The sequence below is a fragment of the Alosa pseudoharengus genome, unplaced genomic scaffold, assembly GCF_046254945.1.
Source record: "Alosa pseudoharengus isolate Yale_2024_CS ecotype anadromous, Long Island Sound unplaced genomic scaffold, YU_APseudo_1.1 YU_APseudo_1.1_scf_8, whole genome shotgun sequence".
NCBI lineage: Eukaryota > Metazoa > Chordata > Actinopteri > Clupeiformes > Clupeidae > Alosa > Alosa pseudoharengus.
In genome coordinates this window covers 37345342-37372364 of record NW_027468870.1, presented here as the reverse complement: position 1 = coordinate 37372364, position 27023 = coordinate 37345342, and the positions used below count along the sequence as shown (strand labels likewise).

Here is a 27023-nt window from a genome sequence, read left to right as displayed (position 1 = left end):
TTGTAAATAATTACCAGGTTACGCTGTCCAAAAAGAAGCCACAAAGTTGGATTTAACAAGCTTTCATGTGTCAACATCTGCACGATGGCATGTCCGCCTTACGCATAGGCACACTGACGCATCAGTTAACTCCAAACCTTGCTCTCAACAGCTCGCATTAGTCATGGGCTACTGCCTGCCTGTAGCCTACAGTAGGCTATGTCTATGCACACATATATTTACATAGTGGATGTAACACAAGTAAACAGATCCATATAAACTCGTTAAGCAGGTAGCCTACAACACTGTATCTCTTTTTAAAGCATTTCTGTTGAGTGATTAGCTCTAGGCTATATCTGTTGATCATCAGTAGCCTATTTATCACTTAACAGGGGTTTTATCATGGTATTTCGACCCATTGATGTAGTCATATTTGGGTATCGTGATGGGGCGTGGCTATAACCAAGATGCTCTTTTTCTCGCGGAGCTGCTTGAAAAGCCATGACTTGAGCAGGGTTCTCCTTACGGCCGCAACATGAAACCGGAGACCGTTCAGAGTGACGCGCTTCACGATTTGCGAACAACACTGGCATGAGTTTTGTAAAGTGAGGTAAGAAACTTTATTCTATTTCCACATAGAGATTACCATCTTGGTGAGGTTCGAAGTCTCACAAACATAACTGTTCTCAAGTTTTGTACAGCCATAATTGCACATCTAGCATTATCCTAATGGTGATCGCAACCAGCAAGTGTTTTGCTGGTATTCTAGTGTCGCGTAGGCTAGCCTACTCAAATTATGAAAAATTTAGCCTAATGGAAGTATTTCTGATAATTTTATAGTTTACAGTTTAGGCTATAATATGCTGTTTATAACGAATCTCTTTCTCCTCCTCAGATGGCTGTTTACGCAAAATGCATCTTTGAAAACTCAGTGGATTATTGCAAGATTTTGCCCTTTTTCCCGAGAAGCCCAAACCAGAATGAAAACTGATGAAGTATTTTTCGATGATCCATGCACATATGTTAACATTTCGCGGAGATGAATAAGCCTCATATATACATTGCCATTGAATTGATAATTGCTGTTCTGTCGATCGCCGGCAATGTTTTGGTGTGCTGGGCTGTTGCAATCAACACTACACTAAAGAACGCGACGAACTACTTTTTAGTGTCTTTGGCAGTGGCAGATATATTGGTTGGCTGCCTGGCCATACCTTTTGCCATCACCATCAGCATCGGTCTGCCTTCGGATTTCTACGGATGCCTTTTTCTCGCTTGTTTTGTTTTAGTTCTCACCCAGAGTTCAATTTTTAGTCTTCTGGCGGTCGCAATTGACAGATATCTCGCTGTTAAAATTCCCCTAAGGTGAGTCACTTGGTATTTGTCTATATATATGCTCAACACTTTCCCTTCGTGATGGTTGAAAGGAAGAGACCACTATCTTCATCACTGAAGATGACAGATCAAAGCTGATATTAATTAGGCTATTTTTAATTTAACAACACGGCTTTCCGAATGTCATTTGTCTGATTCCGTTTAAATACGAGACTTTCGGATCTAATCAGATGAGAATAACTTTTCCAGAAGCATAGAAAATACACTATAATTGATAGTACCTAATCATATTTTCTGTATTTAATACGAAACTCTCATTTAAAAAGGAACTCTCATTCTAAAGCAGATAGCCTAAGCTAAAATAATTTCAAGAAATGTTCAGGTCTCAATAAGTGTATAGATTTGCAAAAGTTTAAAATCATAGTCAAACTGGGCTATACATTATTACACCTGACATAGAATTTAAAAAAAATACAAATGGGATTGTTTTGTTTGAAGAAATAGGCTATGGTCTTGTCCCTTCTGTGAGTTAAAATGGCTTGAATGCTGTACAAATGAATACCTCTGGAAAACTGATGAACAACACTGACAGCCAATGGAACTTCAGATTCAAGTATCACATTAAATCATTTGATTTTGATGACAAGCCTTCTCAGATAGGGAATTGTGAATACTTTAGAAACGCTCTAATTTGTGCGTAGGTAAAAGGTTGTTCAATAGTGTTCTGTTTAACAGTGGTATGTAGGTTGAGATATGTTGTCAGAATGGAATGGAACCGTTTGAGTATACTGCTGACTTTAGGGGAAAATGTTGAGGACACAGCTTTTAGACTCCAAATAGGAAATGGAGGAACATATTTTCTGAATATTTTTGGTTTTATTGGGATTTTTACTAGCAATGGCAATGGCCAAAAAGTAGGCGCAAGGTCACATAAGTAGAACTATGTGATATTTTAACAAAACACAAGATGTTATCTATAGCCTACTTCATCACTTAAGGGACCATGAGGAGGATGAAATGAAAAAGAAATTTGGAAAAACGTCAAGCTTATTTTAGACATGTTATTACTTAAGACTATTGGTCATATGTATGCAAATATGAGACATATAATATTATCCAGCTCAGTCCCCCAAAGGCACAGCAATGTTTTCATCATATTGGCTGAATGAAATATGCAGAGAATATCTCCATTGGCTCTAAAAAAAACATAACACCTCATAACCGCAAGAGGAGTAGGCAGGCTAGCTGGCCACCCCTCTGCTATGTCCTCTCCTGTTATTTTGAGAGCTGATTGAATGACATGAAGTGTGTGTCTCTATGTAAAAGTGTGTGTGTGAAAGTGAGAGAAAAAAGAAAGAGAGCGAGGGTCAAAAGAGCTCAGATTGTGGTCCTCTCTCAGATCATGGTGTTTTCACAGCTGGCTGTGGTGGAAGTGGAAGGGCAGACTGTACTCCGTGAGATCCAGCAGAGCAGCCAAATCAGAGCTGCTTCTCACCGCCGCTCTGCTTCCTCACAGAGCTCCACCTCTAACCTACCTGCCCAGAGTGCTCACACGTTTGCAGGGAACTTTATGTTCAATGGCACCACTGGCTCCCAGAGTTTTGCAGGTTCCATGAAATACTGAAACTAATCTTACTCAGTTTTCCCTACCAAATTGTAGCACTAACGTCATCCTCCCTTTACTATCCCAAATAATTCCTTCATTTTTCCCATTCCCTTCCTTTTCCCTTCCCTTCATTTCTCCATGGTCACTAAGTATCAGCGTCTGGTTAGAGTTCCCCCCCCCCCCCCCCCCAAACAGAAGGATTTGCATTGCGTAACGGTACTTGGACATTGCAATACCCCTTCCATTGAACACAAATTCAAAGGCTGGAGGCAAGGAGGTCCCTCCCCGTTCTAAAGTGTTTTGTGTCAGGCTCTATTTAAATACAGGGGACACTGCACAGAGCTCGAACATTACTGTCCTCACCATCGCCCTAACGTCTGCACGCATCTGTCACCACGGCAAAGTAGCAAAGCGTACTATGAAGAGCAGTGGTCAATGTTCCGCGTCTCTGCTTCTCAGCCAGCCAGCTAAATATCAGTAAAACCTTGTGATTCATAGCAGGGCTCTTTCAATTTAATATAAAGGCCCCTGGCAGACAGGCAGCAGGCTTATTACAATATTGATTTGGCCATTTATGTTTTAGAACACATGAAACACCACTCTCTTGTTTCAGTGTTCTGTTAATACTGCAGTGGGTACGTTTGCTCCAGTGAGGAAATCAAGGCTTGATGCACCAGAGGGTCCATGTCTTTTGTCTTTCCCATGCTTAAGACCAGGGCTGTGGTCTTAATCCCAGCAGCAGCTGCATGCATTTTAGACTTTTTTTTTCTTTCTGCATGCTATTTAAACGGGAAATGCCTGCTGGGATGGACGGAAACGGCCAAGCGGCTGGGGTAGGCGAGGGTTACGCGCCGGGATGGAGCGAGTGTGGCTGATACAGCGGGAGGGGAAGAGAGGGATGCCAGCGGCCCGTCCTCATGCCAGAACTAATCCTCCCGCTCCTCAATTCATGTGCCCACGGGGGGGGGGGGGGGAGACAGAGCACACTGCCTTCATGTGTTGCACATGCACTGGTGTTGTCAGGATAAAAGAGTCGGAACGTGAGAAGTAGCAGAGAGAAGGGAAAGAAACGACCACACCACATGAGCTGTTATTGTTCTGTTTTATGTCCAGACATGTTGAGTTTGGCAATGCACATGCACTGGGATATAATGCCATGATAAAGAGTCTGGACGTGAGAACTAGCAGAGAGCAGAAAAAGAAGCCTGACAACATGATTCTGAACTTTGATTAGATGTCTGGATGTGCAGCATGAAATACACGTTTGCATTAAAAATCATTGGGGTGCTCAGGTTCTCTGGAAAATAACTGAAAACGGACATTAATACAATATTGCCTTTTCCTGTAAAAGATTACTTATTCAATCATTTAGCGCACTACAAATGAAATGCTGTGTTACAGCCTTTTATCACACTGAGTGGCATAATCTCATTTACTTTCATAAGGCAAGAGCTGTATTTGCCATAACTGAGTGGTTTTGAGGGCTGCTTTGCCAGCTGCTAAATGGACAAACAATCTCACCCACAAAGCCCCAAGGAAGTATAATTATTCAAGTGAATGCAAGACTGTTGCTATTTTCATTCTGTGGTGATCTTTGGAGAGGGGAAAGTGGGTGTTGTAGAGGCTAAATGAATGACACAGAAGGTAGTACTAAGAAGATGAAGAGGTCCTCAAGCTGCTGTTTGTCAGAAGGGCCTCATGTATCCCAGGAGCGGCGAGATAAGGACAAGGTGGCTGGCATGTTGAATCAATCACTGCAGCATCACCGAGCAGTGTTTCTCGGAAGAGCTGCAGTGAGCTGACTTGGTGGATGGAGGGAAGAAAGCTTTGAGAATTTGGATTAGCACCCCATGTTTGAATTAATGACTGAATTTTACAAAGTTTACAAAGTCATGGTGACTCTCTGCCTCTTTGAACGATCATGCTCCATGATCCTCAAACAATAGATGTTCTTGAAATACTCGAAAAACTCGGATCAAAAGCCTAATACCAGCCGCTAGGCCATTTCACTTGCTTGGTGTGGCTACAGGTTTGGACAAATAAAGCTAGGTTTGAGTTAGAAGCCTGGCCAGTGGCCTGGTTTTATGGATGTTTGTTTGGTTGTATAAAACCTCTTAGGCCACATTTACACATAACCTGGTATTTAGAGAAACGGATATTTCCCCCCCTCCGTTTCCAATAATAACATCGTGCACACAACATTGTTTTCAAAAAAATTGTAATTTACATCAACCCGCATAAATACGCTGTCGAGCGCCATAATAACTATGCCAAACCTATGGGTGGCAGTGTAGGGAAAGGAATAAAGCCATGCTGGCCAATCAAAATCCTCAGAATCGACACCAACGACTAACATGAGCGACTTCTGGTTCCTTTCAAAACAGCAAACATGGCGCGAGCAGAGCCCGTCTACGGAGAGCCTTGCCACTCCGTACTAAGTCCCATTGTATCGAATTTTGGATGCAGTTCCACCAGAGTTCCACTGGGGGCGATCGCCATGAGTGCAGAATGAATGGGAGTCAATAGACCTCTCCAGAATAAGTCCCGCCTCCGTAACTTCCGTATCCATCCAACTTCCGGGTGTGGATTGTCTATGGGAAATAATATGGCGTTTCAAAATATCATACCGGTAAAACATCTGTAGGTAGCGAAGTTGAAAAAGCTGGTGGGCAGATTGGCCTACACACTTCTGCCATGTAGTTTCCACTGGATTTTTTGATTGTCGGTGCCGTTTAAGTAGTATACTATAGACTATACTACTTAAACGGCACCGAAAATCAAAAAATCCAGTGGAAACTAGATGGCAGAAGTGTGTAGTACGGTGTTCATTTTAGGACATCCTCAGACTCAGGTGTCAGACTCAGAAAAACATCTGTCATCTTCAGACAGAACTGCCTCAGCGTCAGAAAAACCTCTGTCATCTTCAGACAAAACTGTCTCAGCGTCAGAAAAACCAGACTCAGGTGTCAGACTCAGAAAAACATCTTTCATCTTCAGACAAAACTGCCTCAGCTTCAGAAAAACCTCTTTCATCTTCAGACAAAACTGCCTCAGCGTAAGAAAAACCTCTGTCATCCTCAGATAAAACTGCTTCAAACCAAACGGCCTCAGAAAAACATCTCTAAGGAGTCAGGTCTCAGAAAAAACGCTGTCAGAAAAAGTGGAGTCAGGTCTCAGAAAAAAACGCTATCAGAAAAAGTGGAGCCAGGTCTCAGAAAATTAGGTCTCAGAAAAAACGCTGTCAGAAAAAACAGAGTCAGACGAAAAAGTCTCAAATGAAAAGTTATTGCGGGGAAAGAAGAAGACGACGGATACAGAACGGTGAGTTTAATATTATGCTTAATACGGCATTTCAGAATGTTTGTAAACAATAGGCTCCAAGATCCTTCCGGGTGGCAGAACGCAAGCGGCTTCCACTGACCTTACATAGTTAAAACATTGTTGTTGATCAAAGTTGAAACAATAACGAAAACGTGTTGTGTTTGGGGTTGTGCCGCCAGATATACAGCAAAAAGTGTAGGGTTTTTATCGATGTCCTTCAGAAAGAAAAAAAAATATCCAGCGGAACCTGTGGGTGAAGTTTAAAGCTAGTGGACGTCGTCAAAAGTAATGCTGCAGAGGAGATGGCAAGACTGCCTGGTGGCGGATAGCCACTTCTTACATCTGTATCCGATCCGAGCAACAAAAACCCGATCATAGACTTTTTATTTAGATAGCAGGGAAATACACCATCTAACAGATTGTAAGTCAAACAGCAACAGTCACTAAAATAACCACTCAATGGCAGGCTGAGGTTCATTTACACATTAGGCTATAGTAGGCTAGCCTAGGCTACTAGATAGATAGATAGATAGATAGATACTTTATTGATCCCTAGGGGAAATTCAGGGTCTCAGCAGCATACAACTATAACTATGCATTTAATTTAACGTTATTGCTATCTCCTTAGGGCCGTTTGCACAAAGCACCTTAAGTTTTGTCCCTTTAGTATCAACCACGGAGATTGTTTGCTAATTTGTGCTTGCTTTTCTGAGGATGCAGATGTTGGTCAATACGGGACTGTCCAAAAAATAGCAAGCTGTGTGCACATATTGTTGATAAAATCAGATAGTGAATGACGCATTACAAATCTGAGTAGCTAGGCCTATAACTAACTAATTAATTTTACGATGTTAGCTATAGTTATTAATGCACCTACTGTAGGCCTATCAATAGCTAATGTTAGCAATGAATAACTCAACTGGTAGGCTACGTTCAACGGACATAGTTGTAACTAGCTTGCTAAAGTTATGCCGTAGTCTGCAACCCAAGCTTATGATCTTATCTTACCTTAATAATTTTCGGTGACATTTATCCATTCATCAGTAAAGCCATATATAGACATGAATTGAACAATACTAGCTAGTTAGATATTATCCTAACTGTCATCAGGGCACCAAAATAAACATTTTTTTTTTTTTTACGTTTTGCCTGGCGAACCGAACCTCGTGTGGTTATATAGGCTGCTAAGGTCGTTTGTGCAACGGAATTTCTTATAAGATAAGAAAATGAGAAAACCTTAAATACTTGAGGGAAAATGATAAGGAAACCGAAGTAGAATACTTAAATATGTTTGTGCAGCCGATTTTATTTTAAGGGGGCCTTAAATCAGATTTTAAGGGAACCTGAACAAGGTGTTTTGTGCAACCGGCCAGTCTCTCATGTTATAACTATGTCTGAATATCCACCACGTCTGTTTTTGAATTAACTTAGCCTACCTGTTGAAATGTATTAGGCCTAGGCTACGGCCGACGGCGGGTTCCCCAAGCAATTTACCTCACGTAGCATTTTCATCATTCGCCTTTGATTTCGACTGACACTTCACTTCGTTCAAACTACGGGGTAGAGTGGACGCAGCATGGCTAGAGACACGTATGACTCATTGCATATTAATGAGACTTCCCATAACCGTATGAATATGAATGAGAAGTCCCGTAGCATCCCGCAAGACGAAAATCATTCATTCAAGCCATTTACTCTGTTTTCTTGATCGCTCTGCCCTGGTCAAATGACATGGAAGGGTTTGTTTACTAGTAGTGCCAATGGAGAATGCTTCAGCTTTTGCCACCCAGAAGAATGTATATTGGTATTGTGACGTCATGGTAAATTCTCGTATACATTTATTCTATCACTGGCATGTTATATTTGGTGCTTGGTTAGATGTAGAAATTATAAGTAAAGGTAGAAAGTGATCCAATGGTATTCACATTGTAGGAAATCGATGTATGTAACTTAGCTAATCTCACTTCGCTAGTAACATTAGCAGCTGCTGTAAGCTACGTACTACATATTTGTTTTTCGTAGTACTACGGTACATTCAATGAGCTAGGAAAAAGTGGGTTAAACATTTTTCCACCACGAAAGTCCAGAACGACACCTGGACCATTATTTCTTACTTTTGCTAACCGTTTCTCAGTTGTAGCCTACACTACCTACCAGTAAGAAACCTGCATCATTATCATCACATCATTATTCCCAAACCCCCATAAAGACAAATGTGCTATGCCATGATGTAATACCATATAATACCATTATAAAATGTTAGCAGTTGTCATTGTCATTGCACAACAATAATAGACAGACATAAAGATAGACAGGTACTTGACATGTAATCCCCAGGGGACAATAACTGCAGTGAATTAATTTGATATGATATTATCTTAACTAGAGAAATGTGCCTTGTTGTTACTACCTGCTATTTCATGTAATGGTATTATCATAATGGTAGGCTATTATATGGTATTACATCATGGCATAGCACATTTGTCTTTATGGGGTTTTGAGAATAATGATGATAATGATGCAGGTTTCTTACTGGTAGGTAGAGTACAACTGGGAAACGGTTAGCTCATTGAACGTACCGTAGTCCTACGAAAAACAAATTATTTTGCTGTATGTAGTACGTAGCATACTTCGGTATGTGCCTTACAGCAGCTGCTAATGTTACTCGCGAAGTGAGTTTAGCTAAGTTACATACATCGATTTCACAATGTGTATACCATTGGATCACTTTCTACCTTTACTTATAATTTCTACATCTAACCAAGCACCAAATATAACATGCCAGTGATAGAATAAATGTATTAAGCATAATATTAAACTCACCGTTCTGTATCCGTCGTCTTCTTCTTTCCCCGCAATAACTTTTCATTTGAGACTTTTTCGTCTGACTCCACTTTTTCTGACAGTGTTTTTTCTGAGATCTGATTTTCTAAGACCTGACTCCACTTTTTCTCACAGTGTTTTTTCTGAGATCTGACTCCACTTTTTCTGAAAGCATTTTTTCTGAGACCTGACTCCACTTTTTCTGACAGCGTTTTTTCTGAGACCTGACTCCTTAGAGATGTTTTTCTGAGGCCGTTTGATTTGAAGCAGTTTTATCTGAGGATGACAGAGGTTTTTCTTACGCTGATGCAGTTTTGTCTAAAGATGACAGAGGTTTTTCTGACGCTGAGGCAGTTTTGTCTGAAGATGACAGATGTTTTTTTGAGTCTGACACCTGAGTCTGAGGATGTCCTAAAATTAACACCGTAGTGTAGGCCAATCTGCCCAGCAGCTTTTTCTACTTTGTCACCTACAGAGTTTGACAGGTACAATCTTTCAAAACGCCATGTTATTTCCCATAGACAATCCACGCCCGGAAGTTGGATGGATACGGAAGTTAGGAGGCGGGACTTATTCTGGAGAGGTCTATGGAGCTAGACAGCTAAATGTGTCTCTTTCACCTGATTGTCGATGACAAATCTCAGATTTGATTGCAGTTTGTATAACTTCAACATGGGTTATAGGTCAAAAGTTGAATGAACGAGTACTTATGTCCTTTTGATTTCTTACAGGTTGGGTCGTTGTTGCACATAATACGCTAGCATTGTGCTAATGAATGACGTCATTGACACATTTGAAAGGCTTTTTAGAACAATTAAGTGACTTTAAAAAATATAATACTCAACCAAGTGTATTTTCTGTGCCTCCCCTTTCGAATGCAATACTCAAATTACTTGAAAAAAAATTATATCCCAAGAAAAGTGGATTTTGAGGGGTACAGCTCCATAGACCTCCATGCATTCTGCACTCGTGGACGAGCGCCCTCATGTGGAACCACAGAAGGAACTGCAACCAGTCCAGAAACCGGAAGTTTTCAGAGAGTGGCAGTGTCACTCCCCGATGTGAGTCGCTACCGGATGTGAGTCGCGCATGCGTCACTTTGCTACTTTGCGACTACCTGTGCTGTTAGCCACAGAATAATGACATTAGCCTACACAGCAGTAATGTATTATTTAGCATCACATTTTCACGGCATGATCTCTAATGTCAGTTCTAGATTAGAGGCTGAAGTAGCCTGCTAGCGGGAGACTTCTGTAATATCAATAAAAATTGACCTACATAATTAAGTTTGTTCACTGCTGGCAAGTAAGTAAGCAATCAAGCACAACAAAGGCTGTCACTTGAATGGCGTTTGCTAACGTTAGCAATCAAACAATCTTAGATAGCTAAAACGTTTTTGAAACAGAAAAGTGAATTATTTTATGGATTTCAGTCGGATCCCTTGGCGTTATGCCGTAAAACCTATACATCTGAGCATGCGTGACTCACATCGGGTAGCGACTCACATCGGAGAGTCACAGCAGTTCTCCCCTTATTAGACATTCTCTGGCGCGAGGTTCGTTTGTATCAGAGCCCGTTTACGGAGAGCCAGATCACTCCCTATTAAAGGAATTATCCGGAGTAAAATGCACTTTAGATCGATTTCCGGATGATTGGGGGTACATACGTTGAGTTGACATCAAAATTATGTCATTCGGATGTGTTTTGAGAAAGTTCGATTGTACCGTTTTCAGTCACAACTCGTAGCCTGGAAGTGAGCGGGGCATTTCAATTGCGCCGCTACAAAACGCTATTTTTATACCTCTTCTACAGTTCCAAACAACATAACACTTACGTGGTAGTGAGTAGAGGGTCCCTAAAGCCAAACCGAAGTATCCCGAGGTCTTTATGTGGTCGAATAGAGAGTCCAGAATGAATTTCATCAAGCCAGTACCTTTCCGGAAATGTTGCCATCTTTGCCGCCACCTTGAGGGGAAAGTCCGTAGGAGTCTTATTGCTGTGTAACACGCTCTGGAAATTCACAATTTCGTCGCCGTTTAAAAAAAAAAAAAAACATAGTCCAGTCCATACAACTTCATTTCAATTTCGAAAGAAATACTGGACTATGTTTTTTTTTTTTTTTTAAACGGCGACGAAATTGTGAATTTCCAGAGCGTGTTACAACACACTCAGCAATAAGACTCCTACGGACTTTCCCCTCAAGGTGGCGGCAAAGATGGCAACATTTCTGTAAAGGTACTGGCTTGATGAAATTCATTCTGGACTCTCTATTCGACCACATAAAGACCTCGGGATACTTCGGTTTGGCTTTAGGGACCCTCTACTCACTACCACGTAAGTGTTATGTTGTTTGGAACTGTAGAAGAGGTACAAAAATAGCATTTTGTAGCAGCGCAATTGAAATGCCCCGCTCACTTCCAGGCTACGAGTTGTGACTGAAAACGGTACAATCGAACTTTCTCAAAACACATCCGAATGACATAATTTTGATGTCAACTCAACGTATGTACCCCCAATCATCCGGAAATCGATCTAAAGTGCATTTTACTCCGGATAATTCCTTGAACTCCATTGTACCTGCAATCTGCTGTAGTTCCGCTAGGGGCGATCACGAATAAGGGGGGTCCGTGTACGTTCTGTTCATTTGATTTTCAAATTCGAAACGAAAATTGAAAATCGAAAAACGACCTTATATCTGTATTTTTAAAAAACAAAATATGAAATTCCCTCGTGTTTTTGTTTTGGATATTAAACTTTGTATCCCCACGACCGAATTCCAAAATCCGCACAACAATAATGTGAATTACTGTGGCTAGGCTGTCCTACATTGAAACCTATGACATTTTAATTAGAGACATGTTTGTAAACAAGCTAACTTACGCAGAAATGTCAGCTACGTTACAACTAGGAGCAAGGGGAGTGGAAGCCATAGAACGCAGAGCTGGAAAAAAATCGAACAATTCTGGCCTAGTACGAGGCACGAAAATATGCATTTGGGCTCCTCTGTTGTTCTGTATGCGCGACTAGCCTATCGTTGCCTGTATCAGACCTCTCAAGTCTCATGCATTGAGCGTGAGACACACGCATTTCAATGACTTCACACGCTCACACGCCACACATGGCATTTCTCACTCCGAGAAATTATTAACTTGCCCGCACAGATATTTCTAAGGGCTATATTTTACAAACGTGTCACACAACGTTGCTGTCTGTGCGCTCATTCAGCTCAGAGAGCTGCTGCTCAGGTACTAACCTATCGGCCAATCAGAAAATAGGATTTCTCAACCAATCAGGAAATAGTTTTGTTTTGATGTGGGTCTGCAACGTGGAGACTGCTGGTCCGCGGAGTCGTGGAGTGAAATTAGGCCCGGTGCTTCGTCTGATAATTTGCTGCGCAGTTGATCAAGATACCGCGGACCGACAAAAAAGAAAACAAACGTTTCTGCTATCGATGTCATTAAACATGGAGCCAGTACAATAAAGTGGTGGTATGAGCGTTCATTCAATGCAGGCGTCTGCGCGAGAGAAACTGAAACTAATCGATAACGTTGGTATCAAAGCTCCGCTTCAACCTGTTGAATGCTATTTACTTGTTTAACGACACTTAATTGAACAACGTTGATTTGTGGAACTTCCATAGAAACGGTGCAGAGACTGTAATAACACTGTATAGCACTGAGTATTGTATAGTCAAATTTGAATATAACGTGGCCAAAAGCTATTGTAGCCTTCTTTCTATCTGTTAAAAATCGACAGCTCAGTGATTTACGCCTATCTGCTCGCCAAAAAAGCTGGTATTGTGTTTCCTGAATCCTTACATTCAGGCATTCAAATTAAACTTCATTAAAAAACATGTATTTTTTTTCTCCATTTCCTACCAATGTATGATGTTTGCATGAGGAAAACATCCCAAAACAATAGCACCCATATAATTGTTGCTGTTTTGAAAAGTATTTATTTTCTTATGCAAGCATCATGCAGCAAAAGCAATGAAACGAATTATATCGTTAGTATCATTAGTAAAGCAGTCCTCTGATGTGCATGTCACAAAACATTTAAGTGAAAGTGCATGTATAATAATATAGGCATAATAATGATTGTGATAATGATAATGACAATTTGATTTGGAGGGAGTGGGGTTGGGTACGTGTAGATGAGCCCTATGACCCCAAAGTCTGCCATGACTGGGCCTCAGGTCAAAGAAGTTTGAGAAAGGCTGGTTTACATAACCTGCATCAGATTGAGGTTTGCAGTGATGCGCCTGAAGGCACGGGTTGAGGACCCAGTCAGTTACGTCACAATATGCACATTTGTTTAAATTCATACCTACGTAATCACCATGACCAAAATTTTACTTTTTTTTTTACTTTGAATCTTGAAAAAAAATTATATTGACCTACCTACCGACCCATTTTTTTTTTTTTTGGCTGTTACTGCAAACAAGAATATTTTTAAGGATGGCCTCATGACTGTGAAAATGGCTGACATTGAACCACCGTGCTTTAAATGGGAGCCCCCACTATCAGTCATCAAGGCATCAAAATCTGCCACAAACACTTATAACACACAACATCACTCATAAACACACACACACACACACACACGGACAGAACCACCACTGTTCAAGAGACCATTTTGGGGCTAAATGTGCTTTTTCTCATTTGTTTGTTTAGAGCAGAATGAGCCACTGCTGTTCAAAGGGCCCATTTGGGTGAAATTATTATTATAATTTATGTTATTATTATTTACTATAGGGTTCTAGAATAAATAAAACAGTGTGTTTGAAATAATGGAATTTGTGCTCTCTGATGGGACATGGGGAGGGTAGGTCTGTTGATCGTGGGGAGGGGGAGTTGCGCCACGAGTAGTTAAAGCAGGCGTAGGACTTTCATGTACTTCGATCAGGGGGGAGGGGGCGTGGCACTGTGCCAATGCCACGCCCCCTCCCCCTGAGAAACAAAGTCTCACTCCTTGCAAACTTCAAAACTTGAGAGCCCTGCTGTATTATGTTGGTAAAGGAGAATAGTAATGGAGAAAGAAGATAAGGCCTAAGGAAGCATAGGCTAGTAGCCAGCTGACCAAGGACGTATTTGGTTATGGTTATGATATAATGGTATTTCGCAGATGCTTCTGTTCAAAGTGACATACAACTAATTTATATTTATATTCATATTGTAACAACTGAGGCAACAAGGTTCAAATCAGTACATTTATTGGGTCAGGAGCGGGGAACACAGACAGGTCAAAACATCATTATAGAACACACAAGGTAGTCACTAACACATGCGCAATACACGAACGGGTCACACACATGAATAAACACATGAGGTACAACCATAGACTGTATATATATATATATATATATATATACAGTCTATGGGTACAACCAAGGAAAGACTACACATGCTAACACACCACAAGGTAAATGCAAATACAACTAGGCCTACTAAAACCGATATATCACATTCCAACATGCACATGGCATTATGGGAGTCCGATACGAGTCAAACGTACCAACGTTACAATTTTTTTTTTGCAGTTTAAACTGTTAAGCTAAGCATATACCTACAAAACATAGGCAAATAAATGCATGATGTCGATTGTCTTTTCAGTGACATTTCCCCTCTTTCTTCGAAGGGTGCACGCAACCTTAATCCCATCCTAGCACACCTGGGACATAAATTAGGCCTACATATCGATCAAAATGAGAAGCTTGGAATGTTCTGGCGATGTTTTTTTTTCTATGTGCAGATCACGGTCCTTCAACATCACCATCTTGCTCCCTCGAACATATTATAGGCTAGCAATAATCCATTCGCAGTGGCAAAAAAATGCTGTCAGCATTCAGTGAGTGCCTGGGTTTTCATTTTTAACTTGAATAATGACTAATTGAAATTACAATATTGAAATTCAAACCCTCATTGTATATTTGATTATTTTTTTCCACAAAATGCTTCAATATGTGTGTTTTATTTTTCTCTGGGAAGTACTGTTTTAGGTAAAGGTCTTCAAATCCGTTTTTTGATGTTTCAACCTTGAAAATCAAATGAACAGAAGGTACACGGACTGAGCTAGACGGCTAAATGTGTCTCTTTAACCTGGTTGTCCTTGAAAAATCGAAGATTGGATTGTGGTTTCTGCAAGATCAATATGGATTATAGGTCAAAAGTTGAATGAACGAGTACTTACGTCCTTTCGATTTCTTACAGGTTGGGTCGTTGTTGCCCACAACTCACTAGCTTTCTGCTAATGAATGACGTTAAGGATTTTCTGGCGCAAAATGTGACGTTTAAGAAGCTAAAACGCCGTTTGTTGACACGGCAGCACACAGGCTCTGACTGGTAATCTGTACAACCGGGCAAATGCCCGGTTGGCCGGTCCACATATGGGCCGGTCACCTCCGGGATTTTTTTTTATTTTTATTTTTTAAGTTATTTAGCCTATTTGCGGCCCGTCCATAGACAGTAAAGGGCCCGTCATGTAGACCTAGGCTTAGCCTATGAATGCAGATGGATCCATTTGGATTGGGGGGTGACAGGTCAATCATTTTGGCCTCTTCATGACAGGTTCAGTGTGTGTTACGATCGCCCCCCCCTGCCCCACCCCTCAAGTGGATTTGTCCAAGCAGCCGCTTGGTTTGTGGGGAAATATAGCCTACGAGTCCATGCATGGTAGCAGAGAATGTCTAATAAGGGGAGAACTGCCACTCTCGGAAAACTTCCGGTTTCTGAACTGGTTGCAGTTCCTTCTGTGGTTCCACATGAGGGCGCTCGTCCACGAGTGCAGAATGCATGGAGGTCTATGGAGCTGTACCCCTCAAAATCCACTTTTCTCTGGATATAATTTTTTTCCAAGTAATTTGAATATTGTTTTCGAAAGGGGAGGCAAAGAAAATACACTTGGTTGAGTATTATATTTTTTAAAGTCACTTAATTGTTCTAAAAAGCCTTTCAAACGTGTCAATGACGTCATTCATTAGCACAATGCTAGCGTGTTATGGGCAACAACGACCCAACCTGTAAGAAATCAAAAGGACATAAGTACTCGTTCATTCAACTTTTGACCTATAACCCATGTTGAAGTTATACAAACTACAATCAAATCTGAGATTTGTCAACGACAATCAGGTGAAAGAGGCAAATTTAGCCGTCTAGCTCCATTGACTCCCATTCATTCTGCACTCATGGCGATCGCCCCCAGTGGAAATCTAGTGGAACTGCAACCAAAATTCGGTACAATGGGACTTAATACGGAGTGGCAAGGCTCTCCGTAGACGGGCTCTGATGGTAGCCTAGTCTATATGCCCTAGTGCCCTCCGCTGGCTGGTGTTCACATCATCGCAGTTTAACCGTAAACAGCAATCAGAGGTGTCTAATTTTATTCCATAAATATATTGTTTTTATAGACGTAAGTTGCACGCGCTACGAAGAGCTTCCATTTACTGCACCATGTAGGCTACTGTAGTGCGGTTTGTCTGTCAACATAAAAAAACTCCGGGTAGCCTACCTACAATTTTCGCACAACTTGGTGGGAAAGTGTAGCACAGGTTTAAAAACCTATTCATGTTTGGACTCAAAAGGAACTTCAAAGTATTTCCCATATAGTAGCCTTTTAGCTCACAACGACAGTAAAAGTGGAACTTGGAAAGTGGAAGTCTCTCCACCGAGTGTTACATTAGATGCACAATCAATCGCGAGTCGATGCACGTAAAAAGTATCAACTGGTAGGTTAGTAACGAAGGTAGCCTAATTTTGCAAAATGTGATGACGGCACACAAACTTGGGCAAACACGTTTAGTATACACAGTGCCGGTTCAGACCTCCATGGGGCCCTAAGCAAAATCCTGCTAAGGGGCCCTCCTACCTGAACTCTGAGGGCCAAAATGTAACCATTTTTTACAGTATCGTCTGACACCTCAGTGCTCCCAATACAATCATCCCACCCCATTTTGGACGTCTATGGAAGTTACCAAATATAGTGTTTGACACTTGAAGTAATGCAGTTTTTTTGTAAGGGTCTGGTTGTGCTAGCCTACTTACTGGCTGACTGTTCTTCACCTGTGTGTCTGTAGTAGGCTACTTGCCAAAGACATACTGTAGGCTATGAACTGGCTCCCCTGATTCTCTTATTATTTCAATATTTTTTTCAAACGTAGACTATTTTAAACAATCATTTTAATACTTCATATAGGCCTAATTTACGATGTGCATCTATTGTCCATGCAGCACAGCGAATCAAAGTTAATACATTAGGCTAGGCCTACTTTCCATTTTGCATACGTTCAGTTGTAGGCTATAAAGCTTGACTGAAACATTGTAAAACAATTAGTTCTTTTAAAAATGTATGGGAAGAGTGAAATCAACTATTAGTTTCGACGGGTCCTCGCATGTTTCTGCTGTCATTTCTGCTGTCATCCTACGCCTGCTTTAACTACTCGTGGCGCAACTCCCCCTCCCCACGATCAACAGACCTACCCTCCCCATGTCCCATCAGAGAGCACAAATTCCATTATTTCAATGCCGTCATTTTTTTTTTAAATGTAGCCAGTCGCCCGCATTCAAACAAACGGAATATGCGATTATATTTCACAACTTTGCCAAGTACTGTGACTGGGAAAGGCTGGCAAGCAAGCCGCAGACAGATCAGGGGATTCACTTCACTGTTAGGTAGGCCTATGCTAGACCAGCAACACGCGCTGGAGAGACGCATGTTGACATCAAACCATGGAACGAACGCAAGTTTACCCGACTGCTGTTCCCGCTGTCATTCTCGTGGCGTTTCTTCCGTTTGTCATGCCCTGAATGGTAATTCGGTTTCATGTTCATCTTCTTAATGTATGAGGCACTGTCGCTATAGGGCCTACTAACTTGTCTGTCACTAGCTTGACTCAAGAGGAGACGGGGGAGGGGGCCTTCATTACTTGCGGGGCCCTACGCAACTTGCGTAGTGTGCGTATAGGGAGAACCGGCCCTGAGTATACACTTGTGGTGATAGCCTACAGTTAATGTGAATCGCTGACTATAACCAATGTAGAAGATTTGCACCAAATAGGCCTAAAGGCTGTGGTTGTGTTTCTACAACATGTTGGCACAAATCGTAATTTCTGTCAACTATGACGATCTTCATGCATGTTCAGCCTATATTTTTCATTTAGTCAAGCAGTGACATGTGGTTTAATCAGTGTTGGGCAAGTTACTTCAAAATCGTAATATATTATACTTATTACTGTCATTTCAAAGTAATTCATTACATTATAATATACTGTCTCTGAATCGTAAGGCATTACACTACTATTGTATTACTTTTAAGTTGCTTTTACCAAAATATCTAGAAATATGGATTTGGAATTCTAAATGCAGTTTATTATGCTCAATGCAGCTCACTGCACTTCTAATGGAGGGTGATGTGGTACAACATAATGACTGAGCTAGGCTTAAGGCTACAGTAGAATGCAATAGGTGCAGTGATGGCTCATGATGCAATACAAGGATCAATCATAGCCAGAATTTTGTTTAAAGAAGACAAAATGTCAAAGTCTGGTCAATTGTGACAGAAATGCTCTAACTTTAGGCTTAGGCCTACTCATTAAAATCAACAGAGAGCCCACTACCTGTATATTGTAACCCAAAACGTAAAGACATGTCAAGATAGGCTACACAGTGCAGCTACTGGCCATTTTGGTGCCCTAACTGGTGAAACCTAAACGTATTAACCTAAGTATGTCATCATATGGCCAACTATAAAGATGTAATCTGCCTGTTCAAAATACTTTATTGGTGTGTATTTTTGTATTTTAAAAATACTGCAAAATACTAAATGTGAAAAACACAAAAAAAATAGATACTACACGCAGGTGTAATGAATAATTGGTAATTAGGCAACAATGGTTTATGTTTATCGCAATCAGCTAATGTGAGAACAGCTGTGTTCAACAACACTTACAGCTTTTCAGTGACGGCTATTGCTGAAGCATCAGCCCTGGTCTGAAGCACTGGTGTGAAGTGGTACGCAAGTAAAGATGAGCAAGTTTACCTGTGCAAGTTCACATAAGGACACTGACAAAGGCAATCATGTCCCATTGTCTCCATGCCAATCTTTAACAGAAAAATGTCAGATATCTCAACCACAATGACATCAATAGATGGTAAGGTGTTGCCCGGTTGTACAGATTACCAGTCCGAGCCTGCCTGGCTCTAAGAGAGGGCCAGAGACTCGGAGTATATCAGTAACCATAAATAGCTTAGCGCTGTGAACAAAGGCAGTCTACCTTAGTTGAATATTCCATTACATTTAATCTATAGGCTATTGCAATTTAATACCATTGTTATCTGTGTTTATATTGCCATCTTGCCATATCAGTGTAAAACGTAGCTCAAATGAAATAATACTAATAATAGCATTCTCAAAACTATAAGCAGGGAGTCCCAAAAGTATATTTTGAACTCTGAACTTTGCATACACAGCTCAAGTTGTGAACAAGCAATATCCTTCAAATTTAAAGTTCTCAAACTATGAGTTTTATGAAGTGGTGGCAGAAACATCTGAAATGACCACCATTCTAACTTTTACTCACCTGATGAGAACTTTGTGAACTCTGTATGAATATTTGAACGAGTGAATAAAAAATATAAATAATTATACCAGAAAGTTCCAGAATTATGACTTGAATAGAAGTTAGTTATTAACAATTAATTGATAAACTTTTAGAATACTTTGAGCACTGATGCAGTCAGCAGAGGCCTCTTACATTGTTTGCAGGTAGGCTACAGTAGGTCTACTATACATTTCATTCCGTTTTCGATGGCAAACGCAAAACAGTTCCAAAACAACCACCAGTGGACAAAAAGAGTATTACATGTGTAATGTTAAGACCCGCCATAGAGAATGAATGGGCAAATTACGGAGGTTATAGTTTGACGATGTCGTACTCCCGTGCGGGCCGGATCCTATATACCACGGACATGTTTTGGGGGGCCACCTAAAATGAGGTGGCGGGCCGTAGTTTGGGGACCACTGGGGTAGTGTGTTCAGCGTTTGAATGTACGTGTGTTCAGTCGGTTTTAACAAACTGCAGCATGAAATGCAGCAGTCTGCTATGTTGCAATATCAATTTACTTTAAATAAATAAAGTGTAGGCCTTATCCAATAAACTGTCATAGCCTAGGCTACTCATAACCAAGAGGCATTATTTAGGTAGTGTGTTTTAGAACTAAACAGGCCGTTGTTATAAATAAAGTACACTAGGCCTACGATCAAATTCATTATGAAGGGATGACATAAGGTCTGAATGTGCCCATACCTCCATTATTTATACAGATTATATAGGATTTACTCTTTTATAAGCAAACGTTTTGTGTGAAAGGAATTAAAGGGAGAGAGGGATATGAAGTTTTTTACAGTAGGCTAGTAACAAAATTTAACCTGTCGAAAAAGTGCCCTGTGGCCCAATCCCAAAGTCCGCACTCACAGACTCTTGGACTAGCTGTGCTTTCGCGCGAAATTCGTAAGAGCTTAGGGCTGTCCCAATGTCGTAGCCTATTTCAAATGGCGTGAGGGCTAGAGTAGCCTACACACTTACCAAGCCCTTTCCGTGAGTCTGCATCAGTGCAGGCTTCACCAAAGGACATTTTTCACAGTTCAAATTAGCATTATTAGATTAGATTAGATTAAGTTAGATTCAACTTTATTGTATTGTGCAGAGTACAAGCAAATATCCTTGATTACTAGCTCCGCTTTAACCCTCTCTGGTAGGCTACAAGTACAGAGACAACGAAATGCAGTATATGACGTTTACCGCAGAGACCATAGGGAAATTTGAAAATTACAAAAGGTAAACAACAGCACGACACACGACCAGCTTGTAAAACAAACAGTTTGAAAGAATGTGGAATTAGGCAGTTGTCTCCTGTGCCTTGGTCATGTTTAAAGCAACAAACTTAAAATGAAAATTCCCAAACCGGCAAGTATCAGCAACATCTTTGTCACCAAGGTAACATGTGATCTCGTGAAGTGCTATCCCAAACCCATTTATACCTATCTGAGCACATGTGGCCTCACACACTCATTCATTCATTCATTCAACCTTTATTTATTCTCGGAGGGTCATTGAGGGAAGCCCTCATTTTCAATGAAGCCGAGATAACAGAAACAATGAAGTAACAAAATGTAAAAAGAGAGAGAAAAAAAAAGTATAGGTATAGGTCTAGGCCTATAAATAAAATAAAACAAAGTAAAATAAATAAATAATAAGATATACATTATAGAGGAGGGAGGGGAAAAATACATAAAATATTATTAATAAAATAATAAATAATAAATAAATAAAATAAAATAATAATAATAATAATAATAAAGACATTTACTTAAAGCAGGTACAAATTGACATAGGAAGGTTTGTGATTACAGATCTGAATTGATTATAGGAAAGTATAGAGTTCATTTTTATACACTGAAGATTATTCCAGGAAGTAGGGGCACTATAACAAAAGGCCGACTTTCCCAACTCAGAATGGATACGAGGAACCTTAAGCATCAAACAGTCATTTGATCTGGTCTGATAGGGACCAGAATTCCACACAAGCATGTCTGAAATATAACCTGGTAATTTCCCAACAATACCTAAATAAACAGATGCCAATGATTTTGTCACCTCTCTGTCAAAGATGACCAACCCACCTTACCATAAAGGACACAATGATGAGTGCTATAGCCATCACCAGTAATGAATCTCAGGGCAGAATGGTAGACTGAGTCCAGGGCTTTAAGTGAACAAGCAGTAGCATTTTTATATATCCCATCACCATAGTCTAAAACTGACATGAAAACTGCTTCAACAACTTGTTTCCTACTTTCCATAGGGAGGCTGGCTTTGTTTCTGTAGAAGAAACCTATTTTTTTCTCAGTGTTTTTGCTAGGATGGCTATATGGTAGGTAAATGTGAGTTTTTCATCCAGCCAGATACCAAGATATTTGTATTCAGAGACTCTATCAATCCTTGAACCAGTTACAGTGGTTATTTGCATGCCATTAACCTCAGTGTTCCTTGCTCTACTAAATAACATAAATTTGGTTTTCTTCTGATTTAGAACTAATTTAAGATTAATGAGAGCTTCTTGAAGAACATTAAATGAAAGCTGGAGATTATCAATTGCAAGTTGAACAGAGTCAGCGATGCAATACAAAATAGTGTCATCAGCATAAAGGTGGACTTGACAACCATTTAGAGAAGAGACAATGTCATTGATGTAGATGGTGAAGAGAACTGGGCCCAAAATAGACCCTTGTGGAACACCCTTTGTGATTGGCAAAAACTGACTTAACATTTCCTGACTTAACACACTGAAACCTCTGGGACAAATAATTACAAAACCATTTACATGCCTTATCATCCAAACCAATATCATGTAATCTTTGTAACAGTAAGGGATGATCAACTGTATCAAATGCTTTTGACAGATCAACAAAAAGGGCAGCACAATGCTTTTTAATGTCTAAGGCAGATATGATGTTATTAGTAACTAATGTGGTAGCTGTGATAGTGCTGTGGTAAGTTCTAAAACCAGATTGTTGTGGATTTAATATGTCATGGCATGAAAGAAATTCAAGTCAAGTCAAGTCAAGTCAGTTTTATTTGTATAGCGCATTTAACATGCACAGAGTGCAACCCAAAGCGCTCCACATATAAGACATTGTCATTGACACAGACTAACAAAGACAATAGCGGACGGAGCGGCGTAGTTGCCAGCGTACCCGTGACACCAAGACATAGAACTACATTTAAGAAATAACAAACGCAAAAGATGCCGGATGGAGCGGCGTAGTCGCCAGCGTACCCGTGACACCAAGACATACAAGACAGACAACAAACAAATTAATAAATAAAAAATTAAATTAGTCCAATTTCCAACTGGCTGAAAATGTCCAAGGGCAATGATGACTCGCGTGAAACTGCGCACATGTGTCTCCACAACCGATGCAACGGCAACAAAGTTCTTTACACTCACTGGCAGTCTGGAGACATTCAATTAACACCTGAGATTAATTAAGACTGTGAGTCTTTAGTCCTCAGGGCTCACTTTGGGATTGGCCCACTGTTTCACAGCAGTCTCTGACATATTAGTGTAGTTGTCAAAACGCCTACAGTAATCATTTAGGCTAGTATTCATAACAGTGGGACGATTGTGCCACTGTTTCTATTTTCTATCTCAGCCCATAATTTTTATATTCCAGTCTTACAGTTCAGCAACTGTCTGGAGGGGTCTAAACCAATTTATTCAATTCATTACAGTATGTACCTCAGTAATGGTAAAACAAAGAAACGGTTGACATGCTTTGAAAGTATACTTTCAGGAACTCTCTGAAACCTCTGAAATTATTTCCTAATTCAAAAAGCTCAAAGGCATGTTGTGTGAAAAAGCCACAGAGTGTGGAAATGTTTCCTTGATATTTCAGATATACTGTAGTTACTTTCCTACTATTTAAGTAGTTACTTTCCACTCTAAAGTTGGTTGTTGTTATGGGAAGTTTGTCTTTACTTCTTCAGTTGTTTCCATTTTGAATAAAATTTTATTAATTTCCTGTAAATCTTATTATTTTCCTGCTATCATCCAAAATATATGACACAATGCAGTTTATTAATTATAAAAATGGGTACTTTGGGAGCATGTAGTAATTAAATTCTCATTCCAGATATGTTCAACTTTTTCCTCTTCACCTGTAGATACAAAGAGCTTATGACAGGGAAGAGAGCCAGAGAGATTATTGCCATCTTATGGATCCTGTCATTCGTCATCGGTCTTGTTCCATTTCTGGGTTGGAATGAGTGGCACGAGGCATGTTGCAAGAATGAGACCTTTCCATATGCCAACTCCAGCTGCAGCAGCAGCAGCAGCAGCCTTCTGCAGAGCTGCCGGCTCAAATGTCTGTTCGAGAAGGTGGTGGACATGCACTACATGGTCTACTTCAACTTCTTCGGCTGTGTGCTGCCACCGCTGCTCATCATGTTGGGTATCTACATCAAGATCTTCACCGTGGCCCGGCGCCAGATGCGTCAGATCGAGCTCAAGTGCAGCGTGGGCAACGGCGAGAGCCACCACCATGGCATCCTGCAACGGGAGATCCGCGCCGCCAAGTCCCTGTCCATCATCGTGGGCCTGTTCGCCCTGTGCTGGCTGCCCGTGCACATCCTCAACTGCCTCACGCTGTTCTACGAAGAGCTGCACAAGCCCCCGGAGGTCATGTACACAGCCATCCTCCTGTCACATGCCAACTCGGCCGTCAACCCAATCATCTACGCGTACCGCATACAGGACTTCAGGGTCACCTTCCGGAAGATTCTGACGCGCCACTTCCTGTGCCGCAAGGATGAGCTGTACCTCAGCTCCAATGGCAGCAAGCGACACAGAGACCAGATCAACATGACGATTGACCCTCTGCTATAGTAGGCCAACGAGAGAGAAGCCAACCTTTGCCCACGTAACATCCAATTTTAAATGTCTCCAGTGTTTTTTATACCATGAAATATGTGTAAAGGAATGTTTACAGAATAGAATGAGAGGATATGCTAGAAATACACGTTGAAATGCCTTGGATGTGAATTCTTATTTATGAAATGAGCACAGGACCATTGGTCTGATTCCTGAAAGCGGGTGCTGTTTTTTGTCTTTGGTGGATCTTTTTTCCGTTTGAGGGTAACGGTCATGCAGGACTTATCGAATAGTTTTACCTCTTCATGCTTACATCATAGACTACCACTATAGCAGATCACAGTCTCCCCAAACTACACGTACAAACTTGAATATTCACTCCATTATCTAAGCCCCGACGAAGGATAAAACTAGTTAGAGATTATTAGAACGGAGATGCACAAGATGACTTGTGCCAGTGTGTTGAAGGAAAAAAAGTCATAGGAAGCGCCCCTTATGGACCTGTGTAAGCAGGAAATACCTGACTTTATGTCTGCAGTATCCGAGAAACCCTGAAGAACTGAAATAATCATTAACGTGCAGAAGTCCTTATCGGCTTTGAAGCATTTCACAGATGCTTTTTAGTTAGTGGCAGTGGCTCAGAAGGTAGAGAAGTTGTCCAGTGGGAGGCTGCTGGTTTGAGCCCAACTCCTCCTGACCCTGTCGAAGTGTCTTTGAGCAAGACACTTAACCCCAGTGCTCCCGATGAGCAGGTTGGCGCCTTGCATGGCAGCCTCCACCATCGGTGTGTGAATGGGTGAATGTGAGGCATGATAATGTAAAATGCTTTGGGTGCTCGCAGGAGCCAAAAAAGGCGCTATATAAATGCAGTCAATTTACCATTTACCATAGTGGAGGATATACTGTACAAAGAACATCCAACAGAAAACTTGTAATTTTGAACTATGACTTGTTTGAATTTCAATTACTTTTCTGTATGTGTGTGTGTGTGTGTGTGTGTATATGTATATGCACATGTGAATCTTATTCTAGATTCAACTTAGAAAGCTCAGGAATGATCATCCTAGCGGTGGACACTTAAACAGGTCACTTAAGAGGGAGTCCAACTATTTCAGCCCTATTCTTAATTTGTCTAAGCTTCAATCAGGATCCTTTTCTCCAAGAGCTTCAGCTGTGACCCAGCCCTCGTACACACACACACACACACACACACACACACACACATAAATGTGCAGAGCCTGGTCCCAGCTGTGCTGGCAGGGTCCTGACAGCCCAACTGTCACCCCACCAAGCCATGGGCAGCATTTGTCATTGAATGTGTGTATTCAATGAACCACTACTGACATCAGGATATACCCAAACACACACACGTTTCTGATAGGGGATGGCACTTAAGCATCGACATACTGTAAATGATAAAAGCTGCTTCCATCTTTAACAGTAAAAAATGCAGGACCTTAACTATAAATACATGAGAGCTGCTTCGACAACTGTAGACATCCCACTACGCAGACTACGAATGTAAACGTTCAACACATTGCAGGCAGCACAGCTGACTAGAGGATTTCTTTGCTTGTTGTTTGTGAACATTTCCTGTGTGGTGGGGAGGACCGTTCACTCGTCAATATCGGCTTGAAGTCAAGCATTGTACAAACACTACAATGGGAGTCCTAGAGCTTATAATGGTTTTCGGAGTAGATCGCAAGAAGAAACATTTTTTATTAACTGTGAGTCTTCTGGTGCTGCACTGTGCTGTATGCGTACTTGGCCGAGCTTTCAAATGCACTGATGTGTGACTAATGTGTTTGTTTTCACCAGAATTGAAAACTATAGAAACAAAAACAAAAAAAGATTTTGTGTTATGAGGCGCCTTGTGATGACAGTCAGTACCATAACAGTGTTGCTATTTATTGCATTATCCAGCAGCTCTTTTACAAAGGAATATAACGTAAATGACGATTGATGAGATTGATGTGAAATGCCAAAACTCCTAGGGCACAACTCTGAGTCTGGGTGTCATGCAAAGCTTGATGAAATGGTTCATTCAATACTTAAAGGGCTAAACTAGAGGAATGACTTTGTGGGCATTCCATTGGAGACCAACCTGTACTTCATTCTACATTGTTGTCCATTAATCTTTTTACACTGATGTGCATTCCAGTAGAGCTGTGGTAAATAACTAAAACGCTTTTTTATATTGATGATTTATCAATCCTGCCACTGATTAAAATAAAACAATAAACAGTGTTTTTAAAAAGACAAACATTGTGTATTTTAAAAACTATGCTTCAGTAAGGTCATTAGTCAGCATATACGGTGGTTCACAATGTTTTGGTGTTTTCAGTGCTCAAAGAAGAAATTGTCATTCGTACAACAAATGTAAACCAGTATTGTTATTTAACATGAATAAAACTGTATGTATTGTGACTTATTTTGTTAATAAAAGTGTATGTTTATATAAAGCTAAGACTTTTATATTTATCATGATGATATTAAAAGTGGAATAAAGAGGATGAATCTACGAAAATACAGAT

At 40.7% G+C, this 27023-nt stretch overlaps 1 protein-coding gene across 2 annotated transcripts; it reads left to right on the top strand.

Annotated features, from left to right (window-relative positions):
* The first annotated feature begins 379 nt into the window (after nt 1-379).
* adora2b (adenosine A2b receptor) lies at nt 380-26997 on the top strand. Of its 2 annotated transcripts, XM_076274854.1 has the most exons (3): nt 380-589; nt 875-1344; nt 23784-26997. In XM_076274854.1, exons 2-3 carry the CDS (start codon nt 1019-1021, stop codon nt 24502-24504), a joined length of 1047 nt encoding a protein of 348 aa, XP_076130969.1. In that variant the 5' UTR covers nt 380-589; nt 875-1018; the 3' UTR covers nt 24505-26997. The 2 variants fall into 2 exon arrangements, with proteins under 2 accessions (XP_076130969.1, XP_076130970.1); XM_076274855.1 differs by lacking the exon at nt 380-589 and having other exon boundaries at nt 685-1344.
* Nucleotides 26998-27023: the final 26 nt, after the last annotated feature.

Bases quoted from the DNA above. Each gene is read 5' to 3' on its own strand.
- adora2b (XM_076274854.1), top strand. From the start codon at position 1,019: ATGAATAAGCCTCATATATACATTGCCATTGAATTGATAATTGCTGTT. The intron at 1,345-23,783 runs GTGAGTCACTTG...CTTCACCTGTAG, and splicing joins GCTGTTAAAATTCCCCTAAG to ATACAAAGAGCTTATGACAG.